This window comes from Geotrypetes seraphini, chromosome 11 (genome assembly GCF_902459505.1).
Source record: "Geotrypetes seraphini chromosome 11, aGeoSer1.1, whole genome shotgun sequence".
Classification (NCBI taxonomy): domain Eukaryota; kingdom Metazoa; phylum Chordata; class Amphibia; order Gymnophiona; family Dermophiidae; genus Geotrypetes; species Geotrypetes seraphini.
The window spans coordinates 99,761,019-99,782,300 of NC_047094.1; the positions used below are offsets into that span (position 1 = coordinate 99,761,019).

General features: G+C 42.8%; 1 protein-coding gene across 6 annotated transcripts in view; it reads left to right on the plus strand.

Moving 5' to 3' along the window:
• LOC117369215 (piezo-type mechanosensitive ion channel component 2-like) overlaps nt 1-21,282 on the plus strand; it is a 209,942-nt gene that overhangs the window by 109,179 nt on the left and 79,481 nt on the right. For all 6 annotated transcript variants that reach the window (XM_033963416.1, XM_033963420.1, XM_033963419.1 and 3 more), the window contains 3 exons: nt 11,863-12,025; nt 13,029-13,118; nt 19,777-19,898. In XM_033963416.1, coding sequence (XP_033819307.1) covers nt 11,863-12,025; nt 13,029-13,118; nt 19,777-19,898 — 375 coding nt within the window. The remainder of the gene's footprint in view (nt 1-11,862; nt 12,026-13,028; nt 13,119-19,776; nt 19,899-21,282) is intronic.

A 21,282-nucleotide genomic window follows, 5' to 3' on the forward strand; every position in this document is an offset into this window, starting at 1 on the left:
TGACCTGTGAAGGACAGTTGTAAGCAGTAGGAGGAGGGCCTGTGAACCCTTTCAAAGAAAATCCCTACCAACTAGGGAAAGCAGCAGTAGAAAAGAGAAAGGAGTTAATTTTCAGAAGCTCAGTTAACACTTGAGAACATGAGAAAAGGAGTGATGCACACAACTCAAGCCTAGACACTGACACCTGGATCCTATACTAAAGTTGCAAATTTGGTCTGCATGGTCAAATTGTGCATGCAAAATAATTGTTTAACAAGCTAATCAACTATTAGCACTAATTAGAATTTATGCACACAGCTTTCCAAATGTATTATATAAAGTGTGTGTTTTTCAAAAGAGGCCAGTAGGAAAAGGAAATATTGATGCCCCAGAGTCTCTGGGGAGACCTCAGTCAGAATATTGTGTACAATTCTGGAGGCCGCACCATCAAAAAGATATAAACAGGATGAGGTCGGTCCAGAGGAAGGCTGCTAAAATGGTCAGTGGTCTTCATCGTAAGGCGTATGGGGACAGAAGTAAAGATCTCAATATGTATACTCTGGAGGAAAGGCGGGAGAGGGAAGATATGATAGCAATGTTTAAATATCTATGTGGCATAAATATGCATGAGGAGAGCCTCATTCAATTGAAAGGAAACTGCAAAGTGAGAGGGCATAGGATGAAGTTAAGAGATGATAGGCTCAGGAGTAATCTAAAGAAATACTTTTTTACAGAAAGGGTGGTAGATGCATGGAACAGTCTCCCGGTAGAAGTGGTGGAGACAAAGACTGTGTATGAAATCAAGCAAGCGTGGGATAGGCATGTGGGATCTCTTGGAGAGGAAGAGATAATGGTTACTGCGGATGGGCGGACTGGATGGGCCATTTGGCCTTTATCTGCCATCATGTTTCTAAAAGGCCATGGGTGGGTCATGGGCATTCCTAAAAATTATGCGCACTGTTACAGAATATGCCCGATCTGCGCAGAATTTAGGCATGGGCATTTACACCAGGTTGTAGTTGATGGAAATGGTCCTGCCTAAATTTTAGTCTCGAGGCTGGTTACTAGAGTTATTCTATAAACCACGTCTAACTTTAGGAGCACTATCAGCAAAAGAGTGTGCCTGACTTTAGGTGTGATTATAAATTAGCACTACGGGCCAGATTTTATAAATGGCGCCGAGCGGCACTTACATTGTTAAGGCGCAACCCCCTCCCCCAGGTTCTCACATAGGATGTAATTTTCAAACTATGTTGTTTTGGACACTGGGGCTATTACTTTCTACCTTTGGACTTTACCCCAGTTTTCATAGTGAAAGTTGGTGTATTCCTTGGCTCCAAGACTTGCTGTCTGTACATGATACATTAGCGGGAATTTCTTTTACAGAAACGATGGCATGTAGATTTGAAAATGCAATCCTCCTGTGTTATAGTAACATAGTAAATGATGGCAGATAAAGCCCTGAACGGTCCATCCAGTCTGCCCTGTAACTACGTGCATTACAATTTCATGATAAATTTTTTTTTTTCTTTGTTTCTTCTGGGCCACAGACCTTAGAAGTCTACCCGGTACTGTCCTTAGGTTGCAACTACCGGAGTTGTTGTTGAAGCTCACTCAGACCTATCCAAATCATCTCCTTTTCGGGATTCAGACTGTGAAAGTTTACCCATTCGTATTCTAGTTAGAGATGCTCTGTGTGTACTCCATGCTTTTTTGAATTTTATCACAGTTGTCCTCTCCACCACCTCCCTCAGGAGGGTATTCCAGGCTTCCACCACCCTCTGTATGAAAAAGAATTTCCTAACATTCCAGTCTCTCACACTTTCCTCAATTCAAGACTTACACAACGATTTAAAATACCTTTACTGTCTTCTCAATCAATATGCCGGAAAAAAAAGTTGAACTCCTTGGACCATCTGGAATAATCAAGTTTATTTAAAAATCTGATTTGATCGCAAACTCATAATCCAATGCGATTTACAAGTAACGATAAAATCGGGGGAAAAAGAAAATCACATTGATTAAACCAGACAGTTAATACAACTTTTGACCAACCAAACACAACAGGGGAAAAAAAAGAAAAAAAAAAGGATTAAATACAGTTTGTAAACAGAATAAAAAGGGCATAGGTGATGAAACAATAGGATGGGAAAAGGTTACCCGTTCAATTTTCACTTAACAGTGTTATTAGTCCGCTAAAGATTTTCCTGATTATATAGAATTCAAATAACTACCAGCTCACCTGCAGCTGATTCCCACACACTGTCTCTTCAGGAAAAGACTACATAAGAACAAAAGAATAGCCTTACTGGGTCGGACCAATGGTCCATCAAGCCCAGTAGCCCATTCTCATGGTGCCCAATCCAGGTCACTAGTACCTGGCTAAAACCCAAAGTGTAGCAATATTCCATACTACTAATACAGGGCAAACAGTGGCTTCCCCCATGTCTTTCTCAATAACAGACTATGGACTTTTCCTCCAGGAACTTGTCTAAAACTTTCTTAAAATTAGCTACACTATCTGCTCTTACCACATCCTCTGGCAATGCGTTCCAGAGCTTAACTATTCTCTGAGTGAAAAAAAATTTCCTCCTATTGGTTTTAAAAGTATTTCCCTGTAACTTCATCAAGTGTCCCCTAGTCTTTGTCATTTTTTAAAGAGCGAAAAATCGATCCACTTATACCTGCTCTACTCCACTAAGGATTTTATAGACTTCAATCATATCTCCCTTCAGCCGTCTCTTTTCTAAGCTGAAAAACCCTAACCGTTTTAGTCTTTCCTCATATGAGAGGAGTTCCATCCTTTTTATCATCTTGGTCGCTCTTCTTTGAATTTTTTCTAGCGCCACTATATCTTTTTTGAGATAAGGAGACCAGAATTGAACGCAATACTCCAGATGAGGTCGCACCTTGGAGCGATACAGGGGCATCATAACATTCTTACAAATCTTCCCCTTGATGTTGCAAATGCTATCCACCAGGGGTGCCCACACTTTATGGGCTTGCGAGCTACTTTTATAATGACTAAGTCAAAATGATCTACCAACAATAAAATTTAAAAAAAACACAAAGCACAATGAAAGGCAGAGAAAATGTTAATTATTCATATTCCGGGGGTTTTCAAAGAGGTCACGGCAGATGACTCTATGCAATGTCACCTCGGTAACAAAATACAAAAATAGACAAATACACCCCCTCCCTTTTTACTAAACCACAATAGTAGGTTTTAGCACAGGGAGTTACGCTGAATGCCTTGTGCTGCTCTCAATGCTCATAGGCTCCCTGCGCTAAAAAACGATATTGCGGTTTAGTAAAAGGGAGCCATAGTGCAAAATATAGACAGCAGATATAAATTCTCAAAACAGACACATTTTGATCACTAAATTGAAAATAAAATCATTTTTCCTACCTTTGCTGTTTGGTGATTTCATGAGTCTCTGGTTACACTTTCTTCTTCTGACTGTGCATCCAATCTTTCTTCCTTTCTTTCAGCCTCCTGTATGTTTCCTCTCCTCCAGACCTCATTCTCTCCCCCAACTTTTTCTTTCTGTCTCCCTGTTCCCCCTTCTTTCTGTCTCCCTGTCTGCCCCCTTTCTTTCTTTCTCCGTGCCCTCTCCCAAGCTACTCAGTTTGCTGCCACCGCCGTCCCAAGCTTTCCCTGCAGAAGCGTCGCGCTGACCAGCATTCCGCTCCCTGACGTCAATTCTGACGTAGGAGAGGAAATTCCGGGCCAACAAGGCATTTCTCCTCATTCCATCCAGCCTAAGCCCCATCTCTCCTTGATCCAGCATTTCCCTTCTGTGTTTGTCAGAATTACCATTCCACCTATTTTCCAGCATCACCCTTCTTTGTGTCCATCTCACCTATATCCCTATCTCACCACTTTTTCAGAATATTCATTTGTCTCTGTCCTTGTCTTTACCCCATGTTCACCATTTGCCCTTTCAATGTCTTTATCTCCCCCCCCAACTTTTTCAGCATTACTTCTATGTCTCTATTTCACCTCCTCTTCATGTCCCCTCTGTATCTATCCTTATTCAGTAGGTCCTGCTTACCCTTTCTCTTCTTTGTGTCACTATCTCCATTTCCAGCTTTCCCCCCTTTTCCTTTGTTACTGCACCCGATAGCTAGAATCTTTCCACCCTCCCTCCACTCCAGCCCAGCCCAGTATGAAATATTTCCTTTTGTTTCCCTCCCCTCTCTCTTTCTCTCTCTCTTCTCCTCCCTCACCCACGAGTCCTGCATCTGGCCCTCTCCCTTCTACCTGCACCTGGCAACACCCCCCTGCTCCGCGGCTCTCTTCAGCAACTCGTCAGCAGCGGTGATCAAGACAAGCTGCCGACATCGAGGCCTTCCCTCTACGAGTCCCGCCTTTGTGGAAAAAGGAAGTTGAAACAAGCGGGACTCGCAGAGGGTAGGCCCCGACGTCAGAAGCTTGTGTCGATCGCTGCTGCTGAGTTGCCGAAGAGAGCCGCAGAGCAGGGGGTGTGGCCGGAAGCAGGTAGAAGGGAGAGGGAGATAGGAAGGCTGTAGAAGCTCCGGAGCATGACACCGACCCCGGCCAGGATGATTTCTTTTTCAGGCTGCTGCTGCTGCCGCTGCCACCCCCCACCCGAAATGACAAAAACAGCCTAATGCCCGCGTTGGCGTCTTTGACGTCGGGGAGAGGAAGGCTGATAGGCCCAGTAGATCGGGACGGCAACACGAGTCTATCACGGAGCCCGGGATGGGCTCTGCGATCGACTCACGTTGCCTTCCTGAGCTACCAGTCGATCGTGATCGACGTGTTGGGCACCCCTGCTATCCACGGTCTAGCGCTCCCATTTATCACTGCCCCATTCGCCGAACTATCTACTCTAAATCTGCTCACTTTAATCTAGAATCACAAATGTATTCGGCAAAGATTCCCTGTTGAAAATTGCGGGATATAAGAAGCTGTATTATTATTATTAAGTCTACCACCCCTCAACCTCGATTTATGTCCTCAAGTTTTACCAATTTCTCTTCTCTGGAAAAAATTTGGTCCTATATTGTTTATTGGACGCTTCTATACAGGGGAGTCAATTCTGAGCTGTTTGTATGAGCTCTAGTAATGGATTAATACCTTTCAAATATTTAAATGTCTATATCATATCACCCCTGTCTCTCCTCTCCTCCAGAGTATACATGTTTTCTAGTCTCATCTTGTTATCCTTTTGACACAAACCCCCTACTATTTTTGTTGCTTTCCTCTTGGACCACTTGAAATCTTTTTATATCCTTCGCCAGGTATGGCCTCCAAAACTGAATACTATACTCCAAGTGGGGCCTCACCAGCAACCTGTACAGGGGCATCTTCTGATTACGCCTCGCTCGTTACAGCCTAGCATCCTCCTGGCTACAGCCACTGCCTTGTCACACTGTTTTGTCACCTTCAGATCCTCAGATACTATTACCCCAAAGTCCCTCTCCCCATCTGTGTATATCAGCCTCTCGCCTCCCAGCACATCCATCTTCCAGCACTAAAAGTCCACTTGCTGAGGAATGATACCGATAGTTTTCACGCACTTTATTTACATGCACATATGTACAGTACTCCCCTGAAATTCGCGGGGGTTCCGTTCTGTTTCCAAAAAACTGCAAATGCGGTTTAGGAGCTGATCAGAGGCAGGAGAGGCAAGATAGGGCAGCTGGGGTGCCGGCGGGTGCTGAAAATCATTCTCAGTATTTTCCGACAGCCTCTTCCTGGTACAAAAATCAGGCTACACCAATCAGGAGCTGCTTGGCACAGCATGTCAAAGCGGCTCCTGATTGGTGTACTCTGACTTTAGTACCAGGAAGAGGCGGTTGGAAAATACCTCAGATTACCGAGTCTGCGATTCGTGAACCGCAAAGTCGCGGGGGTTCACTGTATTTGCAAATTCCCTTCATATTATACAATCTACCATAACATACTTGTATTTTTCCTCGTGTCATTACAGAGTTCCTGCCCCCTCAAAAAGGCATTATTGACAGCATACAATAATCACAATATTTCCCAAGCCAGGACCTTGAATTTATGTCTTGTTTCTGCTAAGTGAAACACAACAGTTGGCAATCTCTCTCCTGCTGTTTCACTTTCCTCCATCTCCCATCTGAATTAAACCACACTGAATGTTCCTAAAGATCAGTGAAAGCTTTTATAGCCTTCATCTTTCCCATCACTTGAACCAAACAGCTTCACTTCATTACCCTATAACACATTATAATAAAAACACGGTTTACTGAATTATCTACTCAAACATTATAATGGTCAGTTCATCTCCATTTTACGTACCACCATCAAGAAAGCAGTATCTCTGTAGTAAAGAGCGAACTCGAAGGTTATTACAATGCCCTTAGTGGCTGGAAGAGCAGGAGTGTATCATTAATGTGAACTGATGTATTTTATCATTGCTGATCCCCCCCTCCCTATTAAGGTAGATTGTATGATTTATTTATTTATTCAGTTGTATATACCATTCTTCCAAGGGAGCTCAGAATGGTTTACATTAATTTATTCAGGTACTCAAGCATTTTTCCCCAGTGGGCTCACAATCTATCTAATGTATCTGGGGCAATGGAGGACTTAAGTGACTTGCCCAGGGTCACAAAGAACAGCATGGGTTTGAACCCACAACCTCAGGGAGCTGAGGCTGTAACTTTAACCACTAGAAATAAAAAAGTAGTAAAAGTACTGGACAGTCAAGCCATTGTGACATCACTGATGAGGTTGGCTCTTAGGCATTGGTGCTCAGGGAGTTGAGTAACATCCTGGCGGAACCGTTATCCGTGCTCTTCAATTTTTCCCTAAGTACAGGAAGAACCCCAGGGTGCTCAGGGAGTTGAGTGACGTCCTGGCGGAACCGTTATCCGCTCTCTTCAATCTTTCCCTAAGTACAGGAAGACACCCCAGGGTGCTCAGGGAGTTGAGTGACATCCTGGCGGAATCATTATCCGCGCTCTTCAATATTTCCCTAAGTACAGGAAGAGTCCCGTTGGATTGGAAAATGGCTAACGTCATTCCACTCCACAAAAAGGGATGCAGGATGGAGGCTGAGAATTATATACCGGTGAGTCTCACATCGATAGTGAGTAAACTTATGAAAACACTAATCAAACACCAATTGGATACGATCCTGAACAAGGAGAATCTATGAGATCCCCATCAACATGGTTTTACGAAGGGAAGGTCCTGCCAATCAAATCTGATCAGCTTCTTTGACTGGGTAACAAGAAAGCTGGATATAGGGGAGTCCCTGGATGTCATGTACTTGGACTTAAGCAAAACGTTTGATAGCGTCCCAAACCGCAGGATATTGAGCAAGATGGGTTCGATGGGACTGGGTGAAACATTAACCGCATGGGTTAGGGACTGGCTTAGAGGCAGACTTCAGAGAGTAGTGGTAAATGGTACCCTCTCCGATACGACGGAGGTGATCAGCGGAGTGCCGCAGGGCTCGAACTTGGGCCCGATCCTATTTAACATCTTCATAAGAGACTTGGCTGAGGGGCTTCGAGGTAAAATTACATTATTCGCCGATGACGCCAAACTATGCAAAATAGTAGACAACCGCACAACAGATGAAAATACAGTGCCCGACAAAAGCTCAATGCCCGACAGTATGACGCAGGACCTACTCCTGCTGGAGCATTGGTCAAAGATTTGGCAACTAAGTTTCAATGCCAAAAAATGCAAGGTCATGCACCTTGATGGCAAAAATCCTTGCAGGACTTACACCCTAAATGGTGAGATCCTAGCAAGGACTGTAGCAGAACGTGACTTGGGGGTGATCATTAGCGAAGACATGAAGACTGCCAATCAAGTGGAGAAAGCTTCATCCAGGGCTAGACAAATCATGGGCTGTATCCGTAGAAGTTTTGTCAGCCGTAAGCCCGAGGTCAAAATGCCGTTGTACAGATCCATGGTGAGACCCCATCTGGAATACTGTGTACAATTCTGGAGGCCGCATTATCAAAAAGATGTGCGGAGAGTTGAGTCGGTTTAGCGAATGGCCACCAGGATGGTCTCAGGACTCAAGGATCTCCCGTATGAGGAACGACTGGGTAAGTTGCAGCTGTACTCACTTGAGGAATGCAGAGAGAGGGGAGACATGATCGAGACGTTCAAATATGTCACAGGCCGTATCGAGGTGGAAGAGGATCTCTTTTTCCTTAAAGGACCCACAGCAACAAGAGGGCATCCGTTGAAAATCAGGGGTGGGGAATTTCATGGCAACACCAGAAAATATTTTTTCACCGAAAGGGTGGTTGATCACTGGAATAATCTTCCACCACAGGTAATTGAGGCCAGCAGCGTGCCAGATTTTAAGAAAAGATAGGATTGGCATGTGGGATCTCTTCATGGAGGTAGTTAGGGGGGTGGGCTGACTAGATGGGCCGTGTCCCTTTTCTGCCGTCATGTTCTGTGTTTCTATGGTTTCTATGAATAAGACATTATGATGTCACAATACCAGCTCTGGTTATCAGAGGCTGAAGCTTTTCACACTATTTATTTATTCAATTTTCTATACTGTTCTCCCAAGGGAGCTCAGAACGGTTTACATGAATTTATTCAGGTACTCAATCATTTTTCCCCAGTGGGCTCACAATCTATCTAATGTATCTGGGGCAATGGAGGACTTAAGTGACTTGTTCAGGGTCACAAGGAGCAGCATGGGTTTGAACCCACAACCCCAGGGTGCTGAGGCTGTAGCTTTAACCACTCTGCCACACACTCCCCTCCCCACACTCAGAGATGATAAATCCCACCAATGGAAGAAATTCCCAGATCTGGATGGGTTTTGCCTCTATCCCATTCTCTCCAACAAGCGCAGAACGGTTAGAGGTTAACATACATAGTATACAGTCAAAACAGATTACAAGTTGTTATACAGTGGAACCTTGGTTTACGAGCATAATTCGTTCCAGAAGCATGCTCCTAAACCAAATTGCTCATATATCAAAGCGAGTTTCCCCATAGAAAGTAAGGGAAACTCGCTTGATTCGTTCCCACCCACCCCCACCCCCCGAGGCCAGCAGCACTGCTCTATCCCCCCCGAGAACCGGCATTGCTCCCCCCCGCTCAAGAAGGCCCCCCCAGCGTGATCCGGAATCTTCCCCGCCATGATCTGGAGTTCCCGGTCTCGTTGAGATTCTCGAAGGCCTTGAGCATCCACAGATGCTCAAAGCCCAGCAAAAAGGACTGCAGATCTTCGGGCACCGGCACCGGCATGTCCTGTGCGTTGGTGCCGGTGCTGGGTGCCAGATGGAGGGTAAGCGAAGTGTTTGGGTGGGTGGGGGGTGCCGTATCATGGCGTGGGGGGGTGCTGGATCGCTTGGGGTGGGTGCGCAAAACACAGGGGAAACAAATCCACAAAAGATAAAACAATAAAAACAAGTGGAATTGTCCAATAAGAAAAGGTGCAACAAATAAAGATGTCTTTTAACTCATCTGGACAATCAGGTTAATCTTTATTCTTCCAAAAATACTCGTCCCGACATGTACATGTTTCGGCCCTACGGCCTGCGTCAGGAGTCTATAGATAATGTATAAAATTTTAATAAACGCATATAGAGACATATGGACACTACAATAACATAATATATGCTAATAAGAATATTAAATACATACAAAATACTAGAAATATATTAAAAACATATTAAAAATATATTAAAAAAGAAACAACAATTTGCATATAAAAAATCTCATTAACCAATGCAAACAACCATATATTTAATGTAAGTTTATCATATAAATATCATATAAATTTAAAATTAATCATAACAACACATAAAATTAAAATCAAACAATAATCTAGATGTCACAGCACAACAATTTAGACATTTCATATATTAACGAATCAAAAATGAATAATCAAGTAATTAAAAGATAATAATTACTAATTAAGTAATTAAAAAATAATCAATATATTATCCCAAGTAGATTAAAAATAACCAATGTATAATCCCTAGAAATCAATGTACAATACATTGATTTCTAGGGATTATACATTGGTTATTTTTAATCTACTTGGGATAATATATTGATTATTTTTTAATTACTTAATTAGTAATTATTATCTTTTAATTATTTGATTATTCATTTTTGATTCGTTAATATATGAAATGTCTAAATTGTTGTGCTGTGACATCTAGATTATTGTTTGATTTTAATTTTATGTGTTGTTATGATTAATTTTAAATTTATATGATATTTATATGATAAACTTACATTAAATATATGGTTGTTTGCATTGGTTAATGAGATTTTTTATATGCAAATTGTTGTTTCTTTTTTAATATATTTTTAATATGTTTTTAATATATTTCTAGTATTTTGTATGTATTTAATATTCTTATTAGCATATATTATGTTATTGTAGTGTCCATATGTCTCTATATGCGTTTATTAAAATTTTATACATTATCTATAGACTCCTGACGCAGGCCGTAGGGCCGAAACATGTACATGTCGGGTCGAGTATTTTTGGAAGAATAAAGATTAACCTGATTGTCCAGATGAGTTAAAAGACATCTTTATTTGTTGCACCTTTTCTTATTGGACAATTCCACTTGTTTTTATAGCTTGGGGTGGGTGCCAGATCGTGGGGGGAGGCGCTCGTACATCGAGGCAAGCTCGGTTTGCGAGGCACCAATTTTGCAAATGTTTTGCTCGTCTTGCAAAACACTCGCAAACCGGTGCACTCATAAACCGAGGTACCACTGTACTTACAAAACAATGTGCTCATCCTAACTCGATCTATAAAGAGGATTTAGTTCCAATTTACATTTGATCTATTAATTTTATATGCAAAAAGAATGCACATGTCATAAAATATCAGAATTATTTATTTATTTAAAATATTTTTATTTTTTTTTAATTCTTTATTCATTTTCAAACTTACAATAAGTGTGATAATATGTCCAAACAAATTAACAATAAATATATCACTTAATAATCATCAATGGTACAAATGATATACTCTTATCTCCCACCCTTCCCACCCTTTCCTATCATATAATCAATACCTTATACAATATGTAACAATAAAATTACCCCCCTCCCTCCCCTCACAATTGAACTTGTAATCTAATCAGTACAATACTTTGTTAATGGCTCCCACACATCTTGAAATTTCCTGAAACATCCCCATTGTATTGCAATAAATCTTTCCATTTTATAAACATGACATAAGGAATTCCACCAGAAATCCTAAGCGGTTTACAAAATACAAACATAATCATAATTTGACATGCAAAAATTAAAACAAACATAACGTCCCGTAAAGCTGATTAACAAACACACCTCTAATTATATATGTATTAATATTTGAAAAGAAAAAAGTCTTTAAAAAAAATGAATTCCCAGAGTTCACCCAAAAGTGAACCAAAATATGACCCACTGAGCAAAAAAAGTACCAAAAAATGGTGCTCCAAATAACAGAGAAAATCGAAACAATTTTGGAGGGACAGCTTTTCTTTTTGAAAGTTTTGTGTACTATAGGGTTCATAGAATGGTATTATGCAGTTTTTTTCACAACCTTGCTTCTTTTCATGCCTCAAAACTGCAGATAACTAAAGTGGGGTATGTGATTTCTGGGGTTAATTTCTTGTTTAGTGATAAAGACTTAATTAGTTCATGCCTGAGGCTAAAAGCTTGCAGGATTCTGCAGTTGATATCCTGTTCCTTATGGTATAAATGTCATACTCCACTTTTGGTAACTTCACTCAGTGGGTTACAAATATTTTCCCATGCATATCCCTAAGCAAGACCAAACCCCTTCTGGCTTCCTACCAGTCACCGAAGATTAAATCATTCGTATGTATATAGGATCAAAAATGAGGAAAGATGAATGTTTAACTTACTATGTTTTTCCTGTTCAGCTACCCCCTCTGATAATACCTGTGACTTACCAGAAAATGAAGCAGGAATTGTCTGGGATGCCATCTGTTTTACTTTTCTGCTGGCCCAGAGAAGGATCTTCACAAGTTACTATTTCCTTTATGTGGTAGCAGATATGAAGGCGTCCTCAATCCTGGCTTCCAGGTACAGACCGATAGGAAACAATTGGAACCTTTGCTCATGAATTTAACCAGCGGGTGCCAATGGCAAAACTTATGAAAAACCACCCTATACATTGCTGCTTGGGAAGTAAATGAGGACAGGAGGACAGTCTCTCTTCTCTGAGAAAAATAATCAGAACCTTCCACAAGATCTTGTTAAGCAATAGCGGTGAATGGTTTTATAGACAAGGACCGTTCTCTTGGGAATAATGGTGGAAGTGGTCTAACTGTGTTGGTCTTCTTGTGACCTTTTTTATGAAGAGGTGGTATGGTCTTATGAACCTGTGGTCTCTCTCATGCTATTTGGGAGTTTTAAATTCTTCAACTGAGCTTTAGACGTCTATGTTTCTCTGTTTGGGAGGTGGGATATTATCCTTCTCCTGAACCCAGTGGTGTACGAAGGAGGTATGGGGGTCCCAAGCACGGTCTTCCTAAGGGCGTGGCAGCTCTCCTTCTCTCCACCACCTTACCACACACGCACGCCCTTTGCCTTCCACCATACCTTTTTTTTTACTTCCCCGGCGCGAGGTTGCTGCCCGCGTCGGCATCGGTGCTTTCTCCGATGTCACTTAACGGGTCCCGCGCCTAGGAAGTAACGTCAAAGGGCGAGCCGACATCGACGTGGGCATACTGCTCACGCCGGAGAAGTTTAAAAGGTATGGGGAAAGGGAAGGGGCGAGGGTGGCAGAGGGGCACCCCAGGCACCCGTTCACCCTTACTATACCACTGCCTGAATCATAGGTGTTTTGTAGCTTCACGGGAGAGAGGTGATGTCATCTCTCACCAGGGCCTGGAGGGTTCTAATAACTTCATAGGAGAGGTTGAATAGTATTATTTGCCTTTATCTGATGTTTCTTAGGAGTGGCTTTGTTTATATCTCGATGACTAAATACAACAAGCAATAGTCTTCTTACGAAATAAAGTGTAGCATTACTTTGTGAAACTGACTGGGCCAGCTTCTTACATTGTCTTATTCTGAAATGCAGAGGAGCTGAGCTACTGGAAGAGAAAGTGAAAAAACTTGTGGCCGTTAGACTGGAAGAAGAGACAAAGTCATCGTTGGCCATGAAAAAACAGTACGTTTCCTGACCAAACCAGTGAACCCAGATGGGCCGCTGTGAACAGATGCTTCAAGGCCTCCAATATTCCAGTGATCGGAATATAAAATATTCCACTTATCCTATCAGTTTTTTGCAATTGGAGTTGCCAGTCACATGAATGCAATCATTTAAGAATACTAAACAGCGCTGTATTAGTTATTTCATGCTTAGATATAGCAAAACATGTTCCCACCCAAAACCTTCTACTAGAGAATGACACGGGGACAAATTTTGTCCCTGCAGGAACTCAATTTTCCTGTCCCATCCCCATGAGTTTTGTCCCTCTCCCAGTCCCTGCCCCATTCCTGTAAGCTCTGCCTTAACCGCACAAGCCTCAAACACTTATGATTTTAAAGTGTTTGAGCCTTGTGTAGATGAGGACAGAACTTGCAAGGATGGGGCAGGGACAGGACAGGAAAATGAGTTCCCACGAGGATGGGGAAAATTGCCATTATGAGCCAATCAGGGCCTTCAGCCCCTCCCACTGCATCCCAAGATGCAGCACATGGTCCTGTAGGCAGGAGGGAGTGAGATCCCTCCTGCCGTTTTCTCATCCAAAGATTCAGGGGGTCTGAGGATATGGGAGGGGGGCCCAGGAATGTTGGGGGGATGTGGGGGAGTGGGCAGAGATGTCGGGGGAAGTCAGGGGGATGTGGGGGATGTCAGGGAGCTATCAGGGGGATGTTGGGGGGGGGGTTGTCAATGGAGGTCCAGGGTTGTCATGGGGTGGGGTGTAGGGCTCTGTGGCTCAGGCAGGAATCCCCAAAACTGGCTCAGCTGATGGGGATTCCTCTGCAGCGATCAGCTGATGGGAAGCCTATGGGTTTGGGGTTTGTTTTTTGCTCTTTGGGAGATGGAAAGGGGTCATAACCACTGGGGGAGTGAGTAAGGGGAGTCATGCCTTAAATCCTCCAGTGATCTTCTTGTCAGTTTGGGCACTTTTGTGGAACTTAGATGCAACTCAAACAGGTCTATCTGCCGGTGTCTTAAGTTCCCTCTAGGAAAACTTTGATTATGGCTGGGGTACGTCCAGGTTGAAGCCCGCCCGATTCCCACCCATAACATACCTCCCACCACGCCCCTTCGATCTCTGGACACACAGCAGTTTAGAAGTGCTGCCGCACGTCCAGAAAGTTATTTTTGATTATCGGCATTAGGATGTCCAAGTGCTGACTTAGGCTGGTTTTTGGATGTTTAAAAATATTGATTATGAGCCCCCATAGTGAACTCAGTGGATGCAATAACATGTGTCTTCTCTGAGCTCCAATTTACATCAGCTAGCATCTTCAACACCTCCAAGATGAAGTAATTGATACAGAAGGAGGCACCAATCCAATCAGAAGAGAAGATAGACCATCTGGGGATGAGCCACAGAAGACGGAAGACACGATTTACACCATGGATACGGACTTAAGACCCCAGAGGAACTTCAAACTAAAGAAGATTGGGATCATAGTTGGAGATTCCATCATAAGAAATGTGGACAGCCACACTGAGGGAGGAAGAGAGGATAGAATGGTTACCTGCCTGCCTGGTGCAAGAGTGAGGGACGTGGCCAGCAGGATCACCAGGATCATAGGCGGAGCTGGAGGAAAGGATACCGCCGTACTTATCCACGTGGGAACCAACGATATTAGCGGACGGAAATACGATAGGGAAATAATGAAGGACCAGCTCCGATCACTCGGGAGGCAATTGAAGGTCAGAGATGTGAAGGTGACTTTCTCGGAAATCCTCCCAGTGCCGAGAGCGGACGCAATGCGACAGGAGGAACTGAGAGAAGTAAACGCCTGGATGAGGCGATGGTGTGATGAAGAGGGTTTCGACTTCGTGCGAAACTGGACAACATTCTGGGGGAAAAGCAGGTACTTTAGAAAAGACGGTCTACACCTCACCAAGCAGGGAGCGAGAGTCCTAGCTGAGAACATGAAGAAGTTCATTGAGAAGGCTTTAACTAAAGGTCAGGGGAGAGCCAACAGTCGACAACCAGTCGATGGCCCGGACACCAGGATATCCGGAAGAAGAAACTTCAAAAAACCACACAACTATAGGGGAAGAACAAGATGAAACTACGGGAGGCGATGAAAACAAAAAAGATCAAATGGATACAAAAAGTGGTGGGAGAACCACTAAATCCAGGAAATTAGCACGAACAGATCTTAAATGTATGTATACAAATGCTAGAAGCTTAAGAAACAAAATGGGCGAACTGGAAGAACTAGCAAGAAATAAACATCTGGATATCATAGGAATAACAGAAACGTGGTGGAATGAAGAAAATGTATGGGACACGGCATTGCAAGGATATAAACTATACAGAAGAGATAGGATTGGGCAAAAAGGGGGAGGCATTGCCCTGTACGTCCAGGAGGAAATAGAGTCTGTTAGAGAGGGGGAGATGGAAGCAAATGGTAAACTAGAGTCCCTCTGGATAAAGATTCCTGGACAAAAAGAAGCAGATATACAAATTGGCCTCTATTATCGACCACCAGGACAGACTGAAGAAACAGACAAAGAAATGATGGAGGAAATTCACAGTGGATGTAAATCAGGAAATGTAACGATCATGGGGGACTTCAACTTTCCGGGGATAGACTGGAAACTGGGAACGTCAATCTGCGGCAGAGAGACAAAATTCCTGGAGATGATAGGAGATTGTTTCCTTGAACAAATGGTGGGAGAACCGACAAGAGGAAACGCAATCCTGGACTTGGTTATAAATGGCATTACTGGAAGGACAGCAGATGTAGAAGTTACAGCCCCGCTGGGGACAAGTGATCACAATATGATCAATTTTACCATTGGCATCGGAAAGGGGAAACCAATCAAGACTAAAACCACAACCTTTAACTTCAAAAAAGGAAATTACGACAGCATGAGAACCATGGTTAAAAAACGGCTCAAGAAGGGCAAAGCAGAAATCCATTCAGTTGAACAAGCATGGTCTCTACTGAAAAACACCATCATTGAAGCTCAGAATCTTTACATACCGAAGATATCCAAAGGAGGGCAAAAAAAGAACAAAGGAGAACCAGCTTGGTTATCCAAAGAGGTGAAGGTTGCAGTAAGGGAGAAGAGGAACTCATTTAAAAAATGGAAACGGGAAAAAACGATGGAGGCCTGGAACTGTCACAAAATCGACCAGAAAAGTGTCATAAAGCGGTAATACAAGCCAAAAAGGACTATGAAGAAAAGATAGCGCAAGAAAATAAAAACTTTAAGCCATTTTTTTAGATATATAAAAGGGAAGAAACCAGCAAGAGAAACTGTGGGCCCTCTCAACGACCAAGGAATGATAGGGTCAATCAAAGAAGACAAACAGGTTGCTGATAGGTTAAATTCATTCTTTGCCTCTGTCTTCACAAACGAGGACACTACAACCATGCCAGACACTGGGAGGGTATTCACCGGAGACATAGAGGAGAGCCTAACATCAAGAAATGTGGAGTTGGACCAGATTTACTTTCAGATTGATAAACTAAAAAATGATAAATCCCCTGGACCGGACGGGATTCACCCGAGAGTTGTAAAGGAACTTAAGATAGAAATTGGGGAACTACTACAATCCTTAGCTAACATGTCAATTAGAACCGGGCAAGTACCAGATGACTGGAGGATAGCAAATGTCATCCCAATTTTCAAAAAAGGATCAAGAGGTGAACCAGGAAACTACAGACCGGTGAGTCTCACATCAGTTCCTGGGAAGATAATCGAAACACTAATTAAAGACCGCATTGTACAACACTTGGATAAGCACAACCTAATGAAAGATAGTCAACATGGCTTCAGGAAAGGGAGGTCATGTTTGATAAATTTACTTCAATTTTTTGAGAAGGTTAACAAGCAAATAGATAGTGGAGATCCAGTGGACATAATTTACTTGGACTTACAAAAAGCGTTTGACAAGGTTCCGCACGCAAGGCTTATGAGTAAACTATTAAGTCATGGAATAGGAGGAGAAGTGCACGGATGGATCGGAAATTGGTTAGAGAACAGAATGCAGAGGGTAACCATAAATGGGAAATTCTCGGAATGGGAAAAGGTGACCAGCGGCGTGCCCCAGGGCTCGGTTCTTGGTCCCATTTTGTTCAATATTTTTATAAATGACCTGGAAGAGGAAACAACTTGTAATATAATCAAGTTTGCGGATGATACAAAACTATGTCGGGCGGTTGGCTCTCAAAGGGACTGTGAAGATCTTCAGAAAGATCTAAATCAGCTGGAAACGTGGGCGATAAAGTGGCAGATGAGTTTTAACATAGAAAAATGCAAGGTGATGCATCTGGGAAAGAAAAACAAAGAACATGAATACAAGATGTCGGGGGTGACATTAGCCAAATGCGAACAAGAAAGGGATTTGGGGGTACTGATAGACAGAACCCTAAAACCATCGGCTCAATGTGCGGCGGCGGCGAAGAAAGCAAATAGGATGTTAGGCATGATTAAGAAGGGGATCACGAGTAGGTCGGAAGATGTTATAATGCCACTTTACAGAACAATGGTCAGACCACACTTAGAATACTGTGTCCAACACTGGTCTCCATACCTTAAGAAGGATAAAATTCTGTTGGAGAGGGTACAGAGGCGAGCCACGAAACTAGTCAAAGGCATGGAGAATTTAAGCTACATGGAATGCCTCGGAAAACTGGGACTGTTCACCCTCGAAAAGAGAAGACTGCGTGGGGATCTAATAGAGACTTTTAAAATATTAAAGGGATTTGATCAAATTGACCAGGAAGCAGCATTACTGACATTTTCAGATGTGACGCGGACAAGAGGTCATAGCCTAAAACTGAATGGCAGCAGGTTCAGGACAAATGTCAGGAAGTTCTGTTTCACACAAAGAGTGGTGGGCGCTTGAAATGCTCTCCCGGAGGAGGTGGTGGCAGAAAATACTGTGCTGGGTTTCAAACGCATGTTGGATGCACACCTTCTTGCAGATCATATTGAGGGATACGGGAAAACCGGGTCTCCAAAAAGGAGCACCTAAATGGGCCTCCGCGTGTGCGGATCGCCGGACTAGATGGACCTTGGTCTGATCCGGTGAAGGCGTTTCTTATGTTCTTATGTTCTTAAGATGATCCTCCGCTCCCCTCATCAACTCATTGTTCACCCATGTCACAATAAAAAACTGGAATGGCCTCCCCACAGACATGAGATCAGAACCTAACTACCTGGGTTTTAGAAGAAAACTGAAAACATTTTGTTATAAAAACTACCTATCAGGATGATCCTTACAGACTCCCCGAAGCCAACCAAGCTTCAGCTTTCATAAACTATATCAACAGCCCTTCATGATCCCTATACACACTCTTTTTTTGGCTGTAGATTGCCGCAGTGTTTTCTTGTGTAAGCTTCCTTCATAAGAATAGCCTTACTGGGTCAGACCAAAGATCCATCAAGCCTAGTAGCTCATTCTCACCGTGGCCAATCCAGGTCACTAGTACCTGGCAAAAACCCAAAGAGTAGCAACATTCCATGCAGAATCCCCAAAGAGTAGCACGATTCTAGAATCCCAAAGAGTAGCTACATTCCATGCTACCGATCCAGGGCAAGCAGAGGCTTCCCCCATTTCTTTCTCAATAACAGACTATGGACTTTTCCTCCAAGAACTTGTCCAAACCTTTCTTAAAACCAGCTACGCTATCCGCTCTGACCACAGCTTAACTATTCTCTGAGTGAAAAAAAATTTCCTCCTATTGGTTTTAAAAGTATTTCCCCGTAACTTCATCGAGTGTCCCCCTAGTCCCCTTCGCCTAGGCTAGTTCTTGTTTTGTATGCTCTCTTCTTAGATTGTAATCTGCTGCTGTGGTTTCTTCTGTAAACCCCCCCCCATGTTTGTATGGACTCTTGTGTAATTGTAAATAACCTTGAACCTTTATAGGTATAGAGCGATCTACAGATCCCAGATTAGATTAGTGCAATAAAATGCATGATACAGCCACTTTTGACAGATCTGTCAAAACATACCAAATACACTGAAACTCTGGGCGCCTTTTACTAAGGTGCGCTAGCGTTTTTAACGCATGTGGGAAATTACCGCGCACTACACCACGCGCTACACTTCTAAAACTAACACCAGCTCAAGGCTGGCGTTAAGGTCTAGCGCGCGGGACAATCTAGCGCGTGCGATTCCTCGCGTTAAAGCCCTAGTGCACCTTAGTAAAAGGAGCCCTATATGTAACAAGTAATTTGAAAACTGATTGGTCAACATACCTGAGACATTTAACATAGGACATGAAATCTACAGATCTCACACCGATGATTCCAAAATTATAAAATACATTTGAGAAATGTGACAATTAATGATTAAAAAGGAAACTCAGCACACCCTAACAAAATAATAATAATTAAAAAAAATGATGATGGGTAGGGAGCACATATCAAAGCACTTTGGGCAAAAAAAAAAAAAAAGGACTCATGTAAGAAGGAAACTTAAAAATAGGGGATTTAATGAACTGAACTGTGCATGATGATATGACTATGAAATGGGTAGATAGTGGGTAACAAATGCAGGGTCATGGGCAATGCCATCGAGTGAGGTAAAAGGTTAATTCGTTTCTCCTCATTATATCGAGTCAGGAAAATCAAAAAAAAAAAAAGGATATTTTGGACTTCTGTTTTATGTCCACAGAATGGAACTAATTAAATCCAAGCAAAAGGCAACTGAGCTTCAAAAGCAGACGAAAAAGGACCCAGAAGGAGAAAAGAGAAGCCCCCAGAGGACTGAGACAGGTCTGGAGCCGCCAGCTACAGGTGAAATCAACACCCTGATAAACTGTCCCCGTGCACTTCTTCCACATTACGACACTGTTGTATACAGCATCCTTCACACAAACATATCTTGGTTGCGCTGCAATGGTTTCTAGTTTCTACAAAACACAATCAAACAGTGGAGATAATATCGGGGTTCAACTCGAGCAGACATGGGCAACTCAGGTCCTCGAGGGCCAGAATCCAGTCGGGTTTTCAGGATTTCCCCCAATGAATATGGATTGAAAGCAGTGGATGCAAATAGTTCTCATGCATATTCATTGAGGAAATCCTGAGAGCTCGATTGGATTCTGGCCCTCGAGGACCGGAATTGCCCAAGTCTGAACTAGAGCATATCAAATGTGACAAAACTCCTAAACACAGAATCTAAAGATAACATGAATGCAAAAATACAAGGAAAAAGACCTCAAAGCCAATGCTTCAGAACATCACTGCTCGGGCACCAGGTCAAAAAACCTTGAATATGTACAAATGTCATAACAATATTACTTTATATTTTTTGTTAAAAAAATAATTTGCACTTCCACAGCAGCTACATTACATTACATTAGGGACTTCTATTCCGCCTATACCTTGCAGTTCAAGGCGGATTACAAAAGAGCTAACTGGACATTTCCAGTGAAGTCACAACAGTTTTGTTTTTTGTTTTTTTATGGTTACAAGGGAGGAGAGGTACCTGGATTAATTCCGGAAGAACTTGCAAATTGGATATTAAATTGACTATATGTGGAAAAGAGCACTTATCTTCAATTTGATTGAGGCCATAACCGTTTCATTGTTTAAGGCTTCATCAGGGGCGTGCTTTCAAAGTATATGCTGCAAACAAAAAAGCCTAGTCATCTTTCTTATAGTGACAAGCACTTGATGTCCCAAAATGTTCTATTTTCAAAAAATCAAGCATGACTTACTTCCTAATTGATAAGAACATAAGAATTGCCACTGCTGGGTCAGACCAGTGGTCCATCGTGCCCAGCCGTCTGCTCACATGGTGACCCTTAGGTCAAAGACCAGTGCCCTATTTAAGTCTAGCCTTACCTGCATACGTTCTGGTTCAGCAGGAACTTAGCTAACCTTTTCTTGAATCCCTGGAGGGTGCTTTCCCCTTTATCAGCCTCTGGAAAAGTGATCCAGATTTCTACCACTCTCTGGGTGGTGGAAAACTGGAACACTCTTCCGGAGGTTGTTATAGGGGAAAACACCCTTCATGGATTCAAGACAAGATTGGACAAGTTCCTGCTGAACCGGAACGTACGCAGGTAGGGTTGATCTCAGATAGGGCTTTGGTCTTTGACCTGGGGGCTGCCATGGGAGCAGACGGCTGGGAGCAATGGACCACTGGTCTGACCCAGCAGTGGCAATTCTTATG